Source organism: Lepisosteus platostomus, chromosome 1, assembly GCF_059453375.1.
Source record: "Lepisosteus platostomus isolate fLepPlt1 chromosome 1, fLepPlt1.hap1, whole genome shotgun sequence".
Classification (NCBI taxonomy): Eukaryota; Metazoa; Chordata; class Actinopteri; order Semionotiformes; family Lepisosteidae; genus Lepisosteus; species Lepisosteus platostomus.
The window spans coordinates 51,670,953-51,689,823 of NC_142611.1; the positions used below are offsets into that span (position 1 = coordinate 51,670,953).

General features: G+C 40.6%; 1 protein-coding gene across 4 annotated transcripts in view; it reads left to right on the top strand.

Moving 5' to 3' along the window:
• Nucleotides 1-18,871, top strand: part of tmod1 (tropomodulin 1) — a 34,569-nt gene that overhangs the window by 8,765 nt on the left and 6,933 nt on the right. For 3 of the 4 annotated variants that reach the window (XM_088631711.1, XM_088631718.1, XM_088631724.1), the window contains exons 3-10: nt 3,322-3,478; nt 6,457-6,576; nt 11,217-11,306; nt 12,275-12,405; nt 12,909-13,016; nt 15,431-15,574; nt 16,201-16,345; nt 17,633-17,702. In XM_088631711.1, coding sequence (XP_088487837.1) covers nt 3,322-3,478; nt 6,457-6,576; nt 11,217-11,306; nt 12,275-12,405; nt 12,909-13,016; nt 15,431-15,574; nt 16,201-16,345; nt 17,633-17,702 — 965 coding nt within the window. The remainder of the gene's footprint in view (nt 1-3,321; nt 3,479-6,456; nt 6,577-11,216; nt 11,307-12,274; nt 12,406-12,908; nt 13,017-15,430; nt 15,575-16,200; nt 16,346-17,632; nt 17,703-18,871) is intronic. The other variant, XM_088631733.1, reaches the window with a different exon arrangement.

Consider the following 18,871-nt stretch of genomic DNA (forward strand, 5'->3'; position numbering starts at 1 on the left):
AAACGGGCCCACTGGCACTATTAGTTGACTGGGCTATCTGCCTTTTGCCATAGACATGGGGAAACCATTGGTTTGGAAGTGATACTGACTGTACTATGAAAGTCAAAGCTTTAAACATCCAAATACAATATTTCTCCAAATTTGTGAGGTCAGATCACAGCACTGTTTTCTCTCCTGGGGATTCTTTTTCTTTCCATGGCACGTAATCCCACACATTCTTTTATTTCTATTCTGGTGTGGCAGCTTACTCATACTTCAGGCTTTGACAACATAGTGTTTATGTAGGGTTTCTGGCCTGCGACAGCCTCCACATTTCTCTCACACACCTCCACTTCACTCACTGTTTTTTATGTTTGTATTAGTTGAGTTGTATTTTCAATCTATATATATTTTTCTCTCATCTTTTTGACAGAAATTCTAAATTGATGCCCTTCAAAAAAATCTGATTTCTTGGTTCTCTGTACTCTGTAAAAACACAGTGGCACTGTTCTGACACAGCAGCTTTGACACTGATTGACTTTTCTGAAGTCAAATTTGGCATTGAATGTAATTTTTAGTCAATGTGAGCAAATGTAAGCTCTTTAGATGGGCAAAACTGACTGTTAAGTCATACTTTTACACAAACCCTTTACATACAGTATGTCTTACATGTCACCTCATACAAAAAGTAAAGGAGAATAAAAGAGGAATTGTACGAGCAGAGCACAGATACACAATTTCTGGACCAAAGTTTCCACAGCCAATTTATCCATGATCTAAAAGCCTCTTGTTTTCCTGGTAAAGATCATGGCAAATTGGAACCAATCCCAGAAGCACAGGGCACAATGGGGAGCTACATCCTGGGCAGGACTCTGGTTAAACCTGGCCAACATTTCTGTGGCATCTGTGTGGAACAAACCCACACAAACAAGGAGCGAACCTCCAGCTGTCGGACCAGTGTTTGGTTCACAAGGGCAGTTCCCTAAATGTTTTTGAAGTGACCTTGAAAACAAGCCCCGAAATGAATGCAATGTAAGAGCCTCATAACAACAACATAAAGTCAGTCATCAGCGCCTGCATGCGTGGGGTTCAAATGAAAGAGACATTTTACAGGGAAGTGATGTTGCTTACAGTAATTACGTTTCCATTTTCCACCTGCACTCCTTCTCCCCCCATTCCATTTCTGTTCTGAAGCTATGCCGCCACCCTTGGTCCCTTCAGATCCTTCCCCTCAACAAGTCTTTCTTTAGAAGGCACAAGGCCTGTGTGCTATTGGACTGCCAGACTCCAAGATTGTGCCTGCTGAAACAATGCAGACTGAAGAATGCTAACAGGAGGCTCATGTTTCTTATCATCTCCTCTGCTTGGTAGTTCTGGACTCAGGGATGATATATTGCTGCCGTCACCTCCTGCTCCCTGCGGAGAGAGAAGAGGTGACAGAAATAAAAAGACACATGGTGTAGTGAGCAAGTCAGGAGGCTTTGTGAAAAAGTGAACTCCGCCCTTCCTATTGTCTCAGCTGAAAATAACTGGTATGCAAGTAAGGCCAAGAAAACTGTGTGTGCCTTTAGTTCCAAAAAAATGAATAGGAAAAGAAATCTACTGATTTACATCTGGCATTTACATCCTTTTCTTCATCCCACCTAAAACATATTGTTACTAGGTCTCTACTGTGGTAAATCTAAAAAAATTGCAAGTCAAACAATAATACACAAATGTAGCCTAAAGAGCGACATTGAAGGAATATGACATACAGTGCACTAGTACATTATTACATTTATTATTACGTTTTTAATTTGAGTGGTTGTATTAACCTTTCATTTTGATTACTAAGGCAGCAGTATTGCTTTCCCCCCTCTGTAATTGTGTTTTATCCTACTGTGAAAGACTGTCGTCTTTCTAAACTCATTGTGGTTGTACATATTGAGGCATTACTCTATTACTCTGTCTCGGGATTAGAAAGAATCGGCATTGATGAGTGCATTTCAAACCACAATAGCAGTAAAATGTACACAGTATCTTGTAAAGCCTCCAATTTACATCACAAAATAGACAACATTTCCAGGTATGCACAGCGCCACTTTCTGCTATTTAGAACGAGGCAACAGGACTTCCGGTCATGTGTTGGGGCCCTATGACATTGTAAACAAGCAGGCTTGTGAATACATCTCTTTTAATCCAATACAAATATTGCTCTCGATTTCAAGATGGTTTTGCCAAAACTACTACTTAACTGCATACAGATCACGTTGGAACATTTCTGTAGTGAAATATCTGCTGCACAACAATATCTGCTGTATTTGCTCATATATCACATTACATTAGTTATTATGATGACTAGTGAGTAGGAAGGGCTGCATCACATCACAATTCGTGCAAACTCTCGCTCTTACCTGTGCGAGATCAGGGGTTTGCGGGGACATAGAGACTTACAGTATTTTCACAAAGTTCACGATTTTGTGCTTAACTCAAAATTTGTATTTTTTTCTATAATGTCAATGTATTTATTTTGTTACTGAGATTTAAGAACCGGTCTGAGAGATTGGGACTTCAGTTCCCCTTTAATGGGGATCAGAGTGGCTGCATTAGGAGCCTCTCTGATTTGTTGGTCAGGAAGCTGTGGATACTGCCACCTCCACAGCAATGGACTGAATATTCTCAGCACAACTGGTGACCTTATCTGCAAAGTAGAACACAATGTTCAATGTTAAAATGTTCAGTGAAGCAAATTGTTTCAGGACAGATTAAATTGTACTCCGTCTGTCCATTTTCTAACCATTTTATCCAGTACGTGACAGGGGAGCTGAAGCCTATCCTGGCAAGCAACAGGTGTGAGACAGGATACCTGGACAGGGTACCAGTCCATCACCGGGCAAACACCCACATAAACATGCACACACTCACAACAGGCCAGTTGTCCCAGGAGCCATTTAACCTAGCAGTGTGTCTTTGCTCTGTGGGAGGAAACTGGAGCGCCTGGAGGAAACCCACATGAAAACACACCTACATAGAACATACAGACTCCACTCAGATAGCACGCCAGTATTAAACCTTGGGCCTCTGTGAGGCTGCAGTGCTAATCTCTGTACCACAGTGTCACATCCTGTTGTAGAAATTGTATAAATGATTTTAATTATTATTCAGATATTTTGACTATTAGTTGAATTACCAAACATTTGTACTTCATTAGCCAAAGGTCAAAAGAAAAGCTTCTGGTTTGCACATGGTCTGTTTGACATGTATTGTGTATACAGTCTGTTTTAACCGCTGGACCAATTGGGCAAAGCTTATTTTATTCCCTTTCGTGACACCTTCTGTGTTCTTCGTCTTGGTGGTGGTCAGAATGCTCTCTTGCCGGCGGGACTGAGGCAGAAAGACCAGACCAAGAAGTCTCCCACAGGGCCCTTCAAACGCGACAACCTGCTGGCTCACCTGGAGAAACAGGCCAAGGAGCACCCAGACAGGGACGACCTGGTGCCCTTCACTGGAGAGAAGAGGGGTAGGCTGAGGCTTCTGTTTTTTCAACCCCATTCGTGCTGTAGCAAAGTGGGTTTTATTCCTGACACCTTTCACAACAGACATATTCTGCATTTAATCACAAGGAGTGACGTAGATGTTGTTATGTTGCGCCTTGGGGCAACCTTGTTGTGGAAGGCGCTATATAAAAATACATTGAATTGAATTTTATTTAAGACGGGAAAAATAACATTTTATTTAGAAGGCAGTTTCCATCTTGTGTCAGAATGTCACGATATGTTTTTTTATTAGCTCTTAAAATAACCATTTTTTTTCCCAGCACATACATTTGTTTTAAAATCCTCTGTTTTGCCATCAGGATGTTCTGGCATTGTGTTTTCAGGCGTTTCTTGTCAATGATGTTGCAATGTACCACATCAAACCTTCAGTTAAAAAATCTTGTGCAGCTATTAACCCGCTGAGCTGGTAAACTCTGATTTTTGGTTTAGTTGTTATAGCACTTCCGAATTACAAACAGATCAAATACACTTGAGAGGAACTGTAAAAGGTCCGAATGCTATTTTGTCATTATAGCACCTTTGATCGGAATCTGAAACCTTATGATATTTAACTTTGAACAAAATATAATTTATGTGCTGTTTGTTTCCAATAAGTAGAAAGTCAAACATTACAACTGGCACAACTTACTCAAATGTCGTGTTACTGCTTGTTCTAACTACCTCTGCTCTCTCCTATACTTCTCTGTTCTGAAACAGACCAGTGCTGGTATTCATGCTCTTTAACATTCTCATATTGCTTATTAAAGGGGGGTGTTATTGGTAACACTGCTGCAGAGTGATGCAATATCCAGTAACTGTTTATCAGCATTAGTCCCCGTGTGTCAAGTGTGGCTCGGGGCACTAGTAGAGTGTCTGCTGTGTATTTAGTTCAATTGCTATACTTGTACACATTTAGTATCATTTGCCTGCTGGTTCTAAGCTGAAGCACTAGGTTAAACATGATACACCTTAAAATGAAAGAGTCTCTAGGCAAGTAGAGCTTTAAAAGCAGTGAAAACCCAAAGGGTGTAAGATACCACAAATTCATGTAATCCCTGCTTGCATGGCCTGGAAATAAACCGCAAAATGCCAGAGATGGTTTCGTGTAACACAAGCCAAGCTTTGCTGCTACGGTCCCATGAGTCTCGCTGTCCATTTTTTTTTCCAACTGTACAGCTGGCCAATTCACCGCCATCTTTTAACTTGTGATCTGCATCAGTCCAGCAGATTAACAGCCCCTGGTGGGTGCCTTTGGTCCTACGCTGTTGTATAAAGAACAAAGCTTAGATTTCACCCATGTGACAGTGAGTGCTTCATGTCCTGTTTTAGTTGGGAAGAGTTGCTAGGCTGGGTAAAATCCATGTACCTAACCTTGGCAGGGCTCAGCTAATTGTACAATTGTACCTTCAGGTGAGAATGCCATTTCCTAGTGTTGAGCAGTTTCTGCTCTGCCTGTGTTCAGGCTTGTGCCGCTGCAGTGAACTGGAAGAACTGCAAATAGACTCCCTTCTGGAAAGACAGCAGGAGGTGACTGTCTGGCCTTCCAGTGACGTCACCGCCAGCAATGGCTGAGGAATGTTTTGGCTCTTTCGGTCGTTTTAAGAAAATAATAAATAAGAATACAATTTGAAATGGATATTAAGTTTTGGGTAATAATGAAAAAAAAATGAGGCAAAGGACATAGAAACCCCCAAAGCTACTTGAGAAAGGTAACTGAAGAGGAACAGGGAAACCGAAGTAGGTCTCCCCCTGCTCGGTGGTCTGCAAGGCGCCATTCTGACAAATCTGAAGACCACGAGTTCTCAGTCATCCTCGAAAAAATCTTTATTAAACTGATAGACTTCAGATGGGGCATGAATAGAAAACTATCAGATTTTACTGAAGAACTGAACGGAATGAATAAAAGGTGGTTACCGTCTACTAGAGGTTGGATACCACTGACGTGGCACAGACCTGCAGTGCCCTCCAGCTCACACAAAGGTCCACTCTGGGCAGGGCAATTAAAATCCCCCCTCTAGCTCTGCCTCACTGAGGTCTGGGCAGCATTCAGTAATTTCTGCTTTACTGCTTCAAAATCCTCTGTCTGTAATCTACGAAACGCCTTTCCTGGATTGCCAGCTGCAGGCTTCTTACAGATAAGCCAGGGGCATTTTGCTTTTTACAACCTCAAATTAGGTCTTCCAATATATGTTGAATGCAAACGTAAGCTCTCATTTTTCCAGAGGTTCACCACATTTCAACAACATTTCGATGTTGGCATGTTTCTGGGTAATTTCATCTTCTTATTACCATGCTATATAGGCATTACTCCACAGCTACTAGGCTTGAACTGTGATCAGAAGGACAATGAATAAGTCTGTGACGCCTGTTGTTAATAAGCAGCTGGTTCAGTGTGTATTACAGTTGTTTGTGCTTCATGATATAGTAAAGGTGGGCAGTTTTAGTGTGCCCGTCAGAAGTGATAATGACAGAAACCTTATAAGTATATAATAAATACAAGGTGTCTGAGTTAACCACAGATCTATGGGCATTATCAATCTTGGTCATGACTGTGAGTGAAAGGTTTCAGCTAGTTTAAAAACTGCCAACATAATACTTCAATACTTTACACATAAATAAAGAAAATAAGACAATTTTCTCCAATCTGGGGCCTCCTCTTTGCACTGGAACCCACCTGTGTTTAATAGCATATCTCTGGCTAGAGTGCCTAACAGAAGTATTCACTCTCTTCCACTGATGTCCCATTTTGTTGAGTTACAAATAATTGTTGACTGTTTTTAATCAATGTGAACATTTTTTATCAAAATGGGAAGGCTCAAGCACGAAAGGAGTTCAATGCCAGCAAAATCTCGAAAGAAAGATCAAAACCTTAAATACGTTGATTGCTTGAGTGTTTGCCAATCTAAACTCGGGTGCCTGTGCGTGAGGGGTTGCTCTCACAGCGGTTTCCTTGTGCTTTCAGGGAAGGCCTGGGTCCCCAAGTCGAAGCCTGTGGACCCGATAATGGAGAACGTCACCCTGGAGCCAGAGCTGGAGGAGGCCCTGGCTAACGCCAGTGACGCCGAGCTGTGTGACATCGCAGGTGAGGGGACAGGATAGCCGTCTACCGCCACCAAAGCCACTCGCCATTGTTACTGCCCCCCGTAATGGCTTTACATAGCTGTATTACATGTAATAATAATAATAATAATAATAATAATAATAATAATAATAATAATTCTTTACACTTACATAGCACTTTTTCTGGACACTCCACTCAAAGCGCTTTACAGGTAATGGGGACTCCCCTCCACCACCACCAATGTGCAGCATCCACCTGGATGATGCGACGACAGCCATAGTGCGCCAGAACGCTCCCCACACATCAGCTATCAGTGGGGAGGAGAGCAGTGATGAAGCCAGTTCAGAGATGGGGATTATTAGGAGGCCGTGATTAGTAAAGGCCAGGAGGCCAGGAGGCCAGGAGGTTTTATGTCTCAAAGGACAGCGACTGATAGTTCCCCTTCACTGTACTGGGGCATTAGGACCCACACAGACTGCAGGGTGAGCGCCCCCTGCTGGCCCCACTAACACCACTTCCAGCACCTACCTTAGTTTTTCCCAGTTGGTCTTCCATCCAGGTACTGACCAGGCTCACACCTGCATCAGTGGGTTACCAGTTATGAGTTGCAGGGTGACCTGGTTGCTGGCTAGTAGTAACACATTTAATGTGAGTGCAGCGGGCCTTTTCAAACTCAGGGAGTGCTTCTTCTTGTGTTTTTTTTAACTTTACATTTAAATTAATTTCATATTCTAAGTTAAGGATGTAACCTGAGCACAATATGTAGAACATACTGGCCCTTTGTGACCTGTAAATAGTTTCTGGGTGCTTCCAAGCTTTCATTTAGATGCAAAATACATTTTGATACATCATCTCACATTAAATTACAGAACGTCATTTAAGGCTGCGTCATCTTGACTGATGATAGGATTGTTCCATCAAAAAATCGAATTACCTTGATTCCCTTTTTACCTGCCCGATTGGCTTGTTAAACTTAGTTTCCTTTAATGTGGTCCATGTACCAATATATGGGCACTTTCGAGAATGCCTTCGAGTGTCAATCATAGGTCAGTCATAGGTCATAGGTCAATCATAGGTCATCGTTGTAACTGTCGTAAATGTGGATGAGATTATTGTACAGGGTTAATGCCAAGTACAAATGTGAATGAGCCAATTGGACACTCTTTTGTACCAAATAGAAGATGATTAGATTTTTCTGTACGTGAAAGTGCATTTAAAACTAAGAGACAAAGGGTTGCAGGAATAAGGAACAACATTCCATGTTGTTGAAGCTGATAGCCTGGCTGCTTTCAAGTAATGTCTGGATGAGACCCTCAGATCAATTAGATAACAGCCAAACAAGCTATGGGTCAAATAATGGCTGCTTCTTGTTTGTAACAATTCTTACTGTAGGCAATATTTCTATTTCCGTATGAAAAAAACATAAAAGTAATTGTTATTGTTGAATTATATTCCTTTTAAAGAAGGAAGCAGTAAACTGCTTGCACACTACAGCTTGAATACTCCTCTGCTATGGCACTGGGTATTTTTAATTGAAATATGTAAGATCGTAAAAATTAGTCAATTAAATAAAATCTGTACCGGTTGTGAAAATAACAGGAATTGAACATACAGCCTCCACCTCACTGACGTATAGCAATATTTGTACCGATGTGTGATCCTTTAATGATATCATCATGAGCCACCGCAGACACTTTGGAAGTTGCAGAGATCACAGTTTTGCTGGGACCTGAGAGATCCCTGGACACCTAATAACACCTGACAGTGCTCATCACTTGAGGCAGGCCAGGCTTGAACTCATGACATCTGGAGCCTGGAGCCCAAACTGAAGTCAGGGCCAGTGCCTTTTCCAGTTGAGCCAGTCAGCAGCAGCTCATGAGCCAGGTGAAAGATTCCGTTGTACTTTAAGATGTAACAGACAGCTATTCTAGCATTTACAGACTTATTTCACACTGTATTCTACGCGTCTCATCACAGTCCACTAATGGCATCTCTAATTTATTTCAGCCTAGTCCTCCATTTGCAGGAGTGTCCTTCATCGTCTTGAACTGATGGATTGTGATTTTTGTAATTGCTTCTTATACTTATGAACGAAAGGGCATATACACACTTTGCCACAAGATTTCTCCTTATTTCAGTTGTCAGCATTTTGCAATCTGATGCTGTTACTGTAGGCCTCTCTTCTTCTTCATGGTGGTGTATTGCTGTCTGTTTTATCATCCTAACCACTCATGTTTATTTTGCAGCACAGCAATCTGCTCTCCTCTGGCATCATGACATCACCCATTTCATTAGCCATCTCTCTGGGATTGTAAGCTATCTGACTGCGGTGCGCTGTTTTCCCTGGGTTGTCAGTGGATTTAAGCAGCAGTCGATCCAGTACAGCCAAGCGCGTTCTTGGTTCATTTACAGAGCCCAGGAAAAGAAACTTAAAATGCTGTTAGTGTGCTCTGTTTTTTTTCCCACGAAAATACCTAAGACAATCTAATATGAATGAAAATAATTTCTTCAGCAGATCTAAACACTGCTGATCCACTGCTGTTTAGATGAATTGAAATCCACTCTTCATATTCCTCTATGGCAATGGCATATGTGAAAACTTTTGGACTTTGCTGGCTTGGTTAATAGTTTCAAATTGACATGGATTGATTTTGCCAATCCCTGTATAAATGAAATTACCCAAAGCGTTATATGCTGTATATTTCATTTGTTACATCTTAATTTAATTTACTTCAGCCTCCCCTGTATAGTTTCAGGACTTCACTAGATGAGGTATTGGGCTATAGTGCTGTTTTTGATGACGCTGTCTGTATCTGTGGACCTTTTCCAGCATGCATGAGGTGCCAAGATACAGTATATGCCCACTGAGAAACCCTTGAGTCTTTTTGTACTATGTCCTTATTGTAATGCTTATCCCATTTTGATGAAAGAGGCTGATAATCATATATCTTCTTGCTATGTTATGTTTTGCTTGCTAGGGAATGTGATTAAAAGTCACTACAAATTAAGCACCAGCAACATGTATTTCAAAATAAGACATAGTCTGGATCTGTTGAATACCAGGAGTCCAAAAGTAGTTTGTCTGTCTGTGCCGTTTTATGTAGCTGTGGCTGCTTGTTCAGCATTATTCAATGGCTGCTCTGTTCTGTTCTGTATCTGTGCCTCAGTCAGGAGTTTTCACCTGGGAAAATGTCATCTGTGATTGCATGTCTGCACACCTTCTCTTATTTTCCATGTTCTTGAATGAAACTGCTGTTAATATGTTAAGTAACTAAAATAATGTTGGAAAACTCTACTCAAAAAGACAAAATGTACGAACTATGCATTCTCTCTCATTATCGCTGTGTTTTTCATTTTTAATCATACAAGCCATGCAAACTTTCTTTTGTCATCTCTATTTTTTGTATATAATTTCCTCTTTGTCAAATTTACTGTTTGTGGGTTTTCATTTTAAAGAAAATAAAATCGTAAATTATTGTTGTTACAGCAGCTTACACGAATTGTTGTTTGTGAACAGATAACCTACAACAAAAGGAAGATAACCTGCAAAAGACTTTTAATACAATTGCAGTTGGTGCAGTGGTACTTTTTTCATGTATATAAGGGCTTGAATAATTGTCTTAATGGCTAGTCCTTCACTGGTACTGTGTTGCAAATTGGGACTGAAATGAACCATTGCTCACTGTAGTGTAGCTATTTCCTGAGGACAGCAGAGGAATATGTTCCACACTGACAAAATGTTTGTATAAAACTATAAGAAATCCATATAACATCAGGACAACCATGATAGGTTTTACTTTGAAACTACCTACAGTAAATCCCACCAGGAATTTGAATTGGCACAAATGTTTTTTTTCTCTCTACTTTTATATTGTTAGTACATTAAAGTTTTTGGTTTGTAATTGTCTTTCTAGTCCTAGTCCTAGGTTGCACAGTGCAGTTCAAAACAAAATCTAGTGAAAGGATGTTCCCTCGATTTCCTTTGTGCTTGTCTCAAACTCTTGTCACATGATCTTTTCACAGTATTGATAATTGTGAACGATTCCTGCGAGTTTTGCTCAGTGTTTAATTACCTCAGGTCAAAGTTCCATTGAGCATCCTGAACTTTGTATGAAATGACAGGTTTATTTAGTTCTGGAGATTCCTTTTAAACATTTGAAGTCGATGTGTAGAACTCCAGTTCTAAGGTAGTTGTTTATCTCTTCATAATTTGATAACCAGAACTGAAAATAGCATTCAAGGTGGCATTGTAGAAAGTCATACATTTAATTACAATATCAAAGATTTATGTTGAGTTTTAACTATTCTTGATTTTCTAGTAATTATCAACATTATGACAGCATTGTGACTGTTGCGGGGAGGTAAATTTATGAATGCTTGCATGAAATCGATTGGTGTATCAATGGAGAAACAATACATGCTTTATCATGTACATGTATTTTTTTGGCCCCCTGGCAATGCCTTTGAAAGAGAGCCAAGTGCAAGAGAAAGACTGTTGCCTGCTGTGTTTGGATGTCTGTGCTGAGCCTATTGTGACTTGTGTTGAAGACATGTGTAAGATTGTTTTTGTACCTCTTGGCACTACGAACCAGAACTTTGTCTTTGCTTCTGATTCTGGAATGTTCCCCCAAGTCAGCAGCGTTCTCCATCTGTCCTTACAGCCATTCTGGGTATGCACACGCTGATGAGCAACCAGCAGTATTATGAGGCTCTTGCCAGCAGCACCATTGTCAACAAGGAAGGCTTGAACAGTAAGTGCTCTCATACGCACGTGTAAAATGCCCCCTTTATTTTTGTGTAGATGTGTAAAAAAATTTTAACCTTCATTTTTGTTATGTTTCCATCTTAACCAGGCACAAGCCCACCCACAGCAACAACAAAGTTATAAAGGTTTCTCAAACATTTTCGGCAACGTGTACTTTGCAGATACCTCACACCACATTCTCCTATGTGTACATTTTTACCCTAGACGTGAAAATGTCATTTATCACCATTCAATTCAGTTATATTGCAAGATGATCTAAACCAAAAAAATCATATACATTTAAGATACACAGGGGAGCCTAGTGATAGTGCAGGTCTGCACCCCTTTTTGCTCCATTTATGGAGTTTATCAGCTCGGCTCAAAGTGAGAACGCATAGGTGTTTGACTTACAGGGTATGATGTGTGGAGTTGTAAGGCTTGCAAATAGGAAACTGTGCATATCTGCGTTTTTCTTTTCTCACCACATAGATGCAAAGAGCAAGGACCCCAAAAGCAACATTGCAGTGAGAAGTATTTGTGGAATTAAAAATAATAACAGATTTAGCCCCTCCTTAAAAGACATATTTGAGATTTTTCAGGACTGATGATGCATTTTGCAGTGTATGTCAAATTATATACTATTTCTGTCCCTACTCCCTAAAACATTTGTAAAAAAATATTCCTATAGATGAGTTCCCTAATTTTCAAGAGTACAGGCTTTAAGTAATAAGCTTTTCTTATTAACTGTGCTAGTGTATGATATTTTAGTATCAATACAAAAGAATCTCCAGTGACTTCCATGAATGAGAGCAGTAACTCTCACGGTCATTCCTTATAGAAATAATCACAATTGTAATGTGATTTAAATCTTTTATCATTAGCTGCCTGAAGGTCTTTATTTTTAATATAAGATTAGAAATTTTCAATTGCAAATGAGTATTCTGTGATTTCATTGCTTTTTTCAATTCCACTAAGGTGTAATTCAGTCTACCCAGTACAAACCTGTGCCCGATGAAGAGCCGAACTCCACAGACATTGAAAAAACACTTGAGAAGATCAAGAACAATGATCCAGACCTGGTGGAGGTGAACCTCAATAATATTAAGGTAAACTCTTGATTTGTTCTGGCACAGATTGTTTCATGCTAATACCAGGGCAGAAGACAGAACATTGATCTGGTTTCAAATGTAATGTTATGTAGCTCAGAAGTAGCTTGGGGTATATTTTAGCTTGACAATGAAAGAATGCAATTGTTCTAAAAGAAAGGATTAATGGCAACATTCGAATGTCCTTCTTTTTCCCCCAGCCTTGAGATTTTGTAACACATTAAGGTAACGCCATGAATGAAGGTGGTGTAGATGTAGCCCTTCTGTCTAAAAGAAGTGTCTGAATTTTTTGTTTCATACTGCAAGATTTGTTTTTTTTTTGTTTACACTGTTTGTCAGTGTCCTAATTTGAAACAATGTGGTCTGAATACGTTATTTTTAGACGACGACATTTTGGTGTATGATGATAAATTCAAACCACTGAACTATGATGGCAAGGTGTAGTCATGGTGTAGTTTGTGGCTGTCCACTGAAATTAAAGCAAGGCTTTCTTGTGCCAACAGAACATTCCGGTGCCCACGCTGAAGGCCTATGCAGAAGCTATGAAAGACAATACCTATGTTGAGAAGCTGAGTATCGTAGGAACCAGGAGTAATGATCCAGTTGCTTATGTAAGTAGTGTATCTCAATGTCCACACACTGTAACTAATCAGAGACAGCTTCTTTAAGTTATTGCATTTTCTTTTACATTTGTACTCAAAGTGTATTTTTCAACACTGTAACATCGTTTCTTGATGCGTTCAGCAGCACTGTGAGAGCTTAAGAACATGTTCTGAATGCTGTTGTTGGTGTTTTAACAATATCCAAATCTCAGGTTTTGGCCTAATTCTGGTTATTTATGTGATTTTAAAATGTTCTGCTGATATTCTAAAGCAATGAATGAAACACTCCCTTGTGTACCCTAGGGTAACAGATAACTGACAACTCAAACTGTGTGGAATTCCTGCCCCAAGCAAAGTTGGGATTCAGAATCTCCTGGCATCCTTATATCAAGCCCATTGTTTTCCCTTACAAGTGTTTTCTTCTAATTAAATACTTTATTGTCCAGTCTTGTGGAAATTTGCATTTGGCTTCTCCCATAAAAGTACAAAACACACATGCAAAACATAGAAGTCACATACAATCACAACAACAGTACATAATACCTAAATACATGGATACATAAATAGGAAGTGGGGGGACTGCATTTACATACATTCATTTGAGACAAAGGACTTCTTATACATGTTTTTATTTGAGTTTGGTCCCCTATATGGCCTCCCTGATGGGAGCATTATGAATTGAGAATGGAGAGGATGGGTGGAATCAGATGTGATGTTCCTTGCCGATCTGAGAACTGTATTATGATATAAGTGGTTGGACTGGGGCTGCTGTTTCGCAGTTATTTTCCTGCTATTTTCACAATCCTGGACAGATTGGTTTTGCTTTTCAGCCCAGGGTTTCCATACCAAACTGTCATGTGAAATGCCAGGATGCTCTCATGCTTTTATATGCCATCTCTAGGAGATCTTAATTTTATTTTAACAGCTTTTCAGTTAATCTAAGGGTACAGTGTTTGTAATTTGGACTTCTTCACTTCATTTTAACCATTTAGCTCCGTGAAGTTGGCCCAGCAGTTAGCACAGCACAAACGATGAAACCCACCTCATGCGTTAGTGCTGCGTTTGTGCCGTGAAATTAGCGTTTGGGCTGCTTTCGTTTCCAAGATATAGCGCCTTATTTGTTTGGGTAATCACGTGACTTTCTACGAGGAAATTTACAGGTACCAACATTCTCGGTACTTTAACTCCTGAATGTGATTAAAACAATGGGTGTAATTTGTTTTCTGAGTCTGTCTGGTTGGGTAGGGTGGATATTTAAATATTTTTCATTATATTTTTCTGGCTGTGACGTCACTCCGTGATGTACAAAAACAGCAAAGTCACAACCACCATATCTTTCAATTGTGATCTTTTGATCCCAATTGACCCCAGCCTTTGCATCTTTATGGTCGGGGAACAAAACAGAGCTTTAATCCAGCATGTTTCCTTGAACAGTGCAACACACCAGATGATGCAATTTTATACTAAACTCTTTACTTCTTTAATATACTCTGTTTTGTGACAGTATAACTGAATAAACATTGTAAAAAAACTTTTTGCTTCGGATTTTATAGCAATACGCACAGCTTACTGGATATGTTGTAAAACGTCGTTGTCCAAATAGTTAAGGTGATCTTTACAACACACAGGCAGCAAATGGACAGTTTAGCTCGTACCCTTAACATTTACAGACAATCAATATCGAAAAGGCACGTTTTCCTTTTCTATAGGAAGCGTATATCGCGACAATGGGCACGTGACTATCACGACTGGCGCCTTGGTTCCATGGCACCCTGGTGCTGTTGCGACAAAGGGGTCATATCACGACGTGATACCCAGATAGGATGTGTAGGGATATATGGATTTCGAGTCACGACATGGAGGCGGGCGTTCGGTCTGGGGTATGTCATATTGCGATATTTGGACTCCATGTTGCAGGTGCGTTTTGTCAGCCATCATATCGCGATATACTGTATCGATTTCGCCAGTGATGCACCAGTCATGACAGGTATCGTGATAGTCACGCTGCTGGTATTGTGATGTGATCGTGATGCGCGCACCTCTATCATGACACGCTATCTGAGACGTGAAGGTGCTGTGGATGCCATGACATTCTTTGTCTGCTATTCAGTCTTGTGGTAATTTATTGGAAACCAATGGATGTGTAACTGTATATCCAGCATGCTCATACAGCACACGCGGTTAACTGGGGCTGCAGTATTTGGACCAAGAGCTATATCTCAGAAACGAAAGCAGCACAAACTGTTTGCTGTTAGAGTTCTAGCCGACTAGTCCCAATCTTACCCTTGGAAACTCTCAGCCAAGCATGTGTTGCCGATTGGGGAATCCTGGTCACAATCAGCCAATGACGTCCTAGAATAGACTAGCGAAGTCTCAACCATTATAGAGCTACACCTGCTCTCTTTTTCTTGCATTTGCAACAGGCCCTGGCAGAAATGTTGAAGGTAAACGCCACACTGAAGTGTCTCAATGTCGAGTCCAACTTCATCACGGGAAATGGGATACTGGCCTTGGTGGAAGCTCTCCAGTTCAATTCATCCCTAATAGAGCTGAAGATTGACAACCAGGTGAGAAGAAACACAGGGCAGGAAGCTGGTTATTAGTGTCATGAGAAATGATAAGAAATGGAAGAATAACAGCAGAAACACTAGCAGTGTTGCTTATTACCCTTATTGTAATGCACAAGAACGTTTAGATGAGGGCCTTGTATTATGCAAATTGCTTGAAAAAATGTGTATAGCGCATAAACCTGGTAAAATGTCATGCTTTTCCTGTCATTAGAAAAATAAGGCTAATCTAAATAGACCTTTGTAGTAAATTATTTTAACTCCATGACAGTAAGTAGTAACTCCATGACTATAAATAAAAATAATCAGAGGAGACGGTGAGATTCTGAGTTTTTGTTGCCCCTCATTAATCTAAACTGAGAGTGTGAGTTAGTAACTGTTCCTCTATCCTAACTGGAAGTTTCCAGACTCTAGCTGCGCTGTAGCGAATGGGAGGAAGAAAAGGTTATCGGTTACAGTTGTCTGCTGCACTGCACTTATATATCATTGCCGTACCATGGCTTCAAAATCATATTTGTCTGCCCTTTACATATGAACACGTAAATGTGCAAGTTCCTGGCATGTCTGAGAAAAAACTCAAGGCTCCCAGATGCCAGCGGCTCTCACTCCCCCTCCTCCCGCTGCAGAGTCAGCAGCTGGGGAACAAGGTGGAGATGGAGATTGCCAGCATGCTGGAGAAGAACACCACGCTGCTCAAGTTCGGCTATCACTTCACCCAGCAGGGGCCGCGGCTGCGCGGCTCCAACGCCATGATGAACAACAACGACCTGGGTGAGTCCGTCGAGTAACCCGGCTCTCCGCATCAGCCTGAAAATGGAGGATCGGGTCCTGTCTGCTCTTTGTATGCTAAACCCAAGTACCTGACTTCACGAATCACGTATGCATATGGAAGCATCAGCCTCCTGAGAGAGCCATTTTTAACAGGTATACTGAAATATATTTAACATTGCTCCAGTACGCCAGTTGCATGTTTGCTACAGAACCTAGAACATTTTGTACCTTATGCTAATTTTTAAGATCTATAAACAGGTCTCTCGCAGGACTGTAGTGGGACTGTTTGCTTCTTTATGAAGGAGATTTAACAATATCTTGTTAAATAGGAACTCTCTGTAAACTAGGAACTAAATGTTCGTTTGAAAGTCTGACCTCACAGGATTGGTCTGTGTACATATGATGACACGAGCAGACTGCTGTCGTCAGAGCTAATCATAAACTGAGCTAAAATATAAACACAATGCTGGCAGATGAACTTGATTAGAAGTTCTAGGAACAGAGCCAGCTGAATACCATACATCAAGTACTCTTCCAGGAAGATTTCATCATCATTTGAGACTCAATCTCCTAATTAACTTCTGGTACCTCGCCAATGAGGACTGAACTCAAAACACTGAATATTGTAATAAACAAATGGAAGAATTTGAAAAATACAGCTATTCATACATGTATGGGTTTTTTAGGTTAACATAACATTCATTTATGTTAAAAGCAATCAAATTAGTCTGAAATCAGAACACACAAGTGTTTTATGTGAAGGCAGCTTTTTCATTTTATTTTCATTAAAGTTTTTCCTAGGTTGTTAATATCAGAGAATTTCAATTCAAAGAACAGTGAATAATTGTGAAGTTTATTTCCAAGATACTGCAGGTGTGTGTCAGTTTTGTAAGTTTGTATTAAGTGAGTAAGGGAAACAAATCGTTTTGAAGAAAACTGGGAGATTTCCATGTGCACACCTATAGAGCTCTACCCTGTAGAGAATAGGATTAAAGACTTGTCCAGTGTGACATGAAGGTGATGTCACTCGGAAACGGTGGTGGTCTCGTCCAGCTTCAAGCTGATAAGATAATCTTCCTCTCTGAACCCTGCACACGCCCACCTGCAGGGGGCAGTGGTAGAGCTGGTCTGGGAAGCAGAAGGATTTACTGGAGTGGGGCAGAAGACTTTGAAGTGAACTGTGCAGCACCTCCTTTTAATCTATGCAGCTCGCAAGCTCTTAAATTAATCTTAAAGTGCTGGTCAACATGAGCTTTAATTCACTTCTTCACAACATTTGTGTTGCAGCTCGTATGATTCGATCGGATGGTACCTGGCACAACTATTCCACGTTGGAGCTGGAGGATGTTCTGTCTAAGTATAGACATAATTATCTTAACTGCTGTGACTCTTGCTCTCATCTGCAGGACCTTCCTGTCTTCTCCTGATCCGGCTCATTCTTGTGTCCACCGCTCTCCTTTTTTTCCCGCTCTTTTTTTTTACGGCTCTGTATCACAGCTTTGCTTGCTTCACATCCATCTGCCTGCGATGTTGAGTTGCAAAAATGCACTGGGGGTTTTTCGGTTGTTTTTCAAGAACGAAAACGCAAAAGCATAAAAAAGCACAAAAGCGCCTTCTTTTACGGACATATTTTCAAATCATAGTTTGAATCAAAACATCTTCCTTGAAATACACTTTTTAAAATTCCCTCTGTTTTTATAGTAAGATAGCCATCTCCATTTCAAGAGTTCCTCTGGACCATAGAGATTCCACACAGCAACAGATACTTCTGTAACCCGTCTTGAGCATTTTGAATAATAATAATAATAATAATTGCTTACACTTATATAGCGCTTTTCTGGACACTCCACTCAAAGCGCTTTACAGGTAATGGGGACTCCCCTCCACCACCACCAATGTGCAGCATCCACCTGGATGATGCGACGGCAGCCATAGTGCGCCAGAACGCTCACCACACATTAGCTATCAGTGGGGAGGAGAGCAGAGTAATGTAGCCAATTCATAGAGGGGGATTATTAGGAGGCCATGATTAGTAAGGGCCAATTGGAAATTTGGCCAGGACACCGGGGTTACACCCCTACTCTTTTCGAGAAGCGCCCTGGGATTTTTAATGACCACAGAGAGTCAGGACCTCGGTTTTACGTCTCATCCGAAGGAGCCGTGTGCAGACTGCTTTATCCTATGTGGAGACTTGATCTCTACCCTGTTCAGCACCTATGAGAGTACATGGAATGGAATGTTCTTCACTGTCAGTAATGTGCAACGCTAGTTAGATTCAGGACAGAAGAGGGGAAGAAATCAGCCACAAGTAACTGCTGTTCACTGACAGAGAGCAGCCATACTGAAGAACAGTGCAGAGTCCACAGGATGTTTAGATATCATGTGATGGCACTACCAAGATGTGTAGTAGCTGGATAGTTTCTGATAGTTTAAAAGTTTGGTGGAATTGCTTTGGCAATATTGCTTTTTTACCAAAGAAAATGTAACATTTCTAGGGTTCAAACACCAAATGACTTTCCTAGAGTA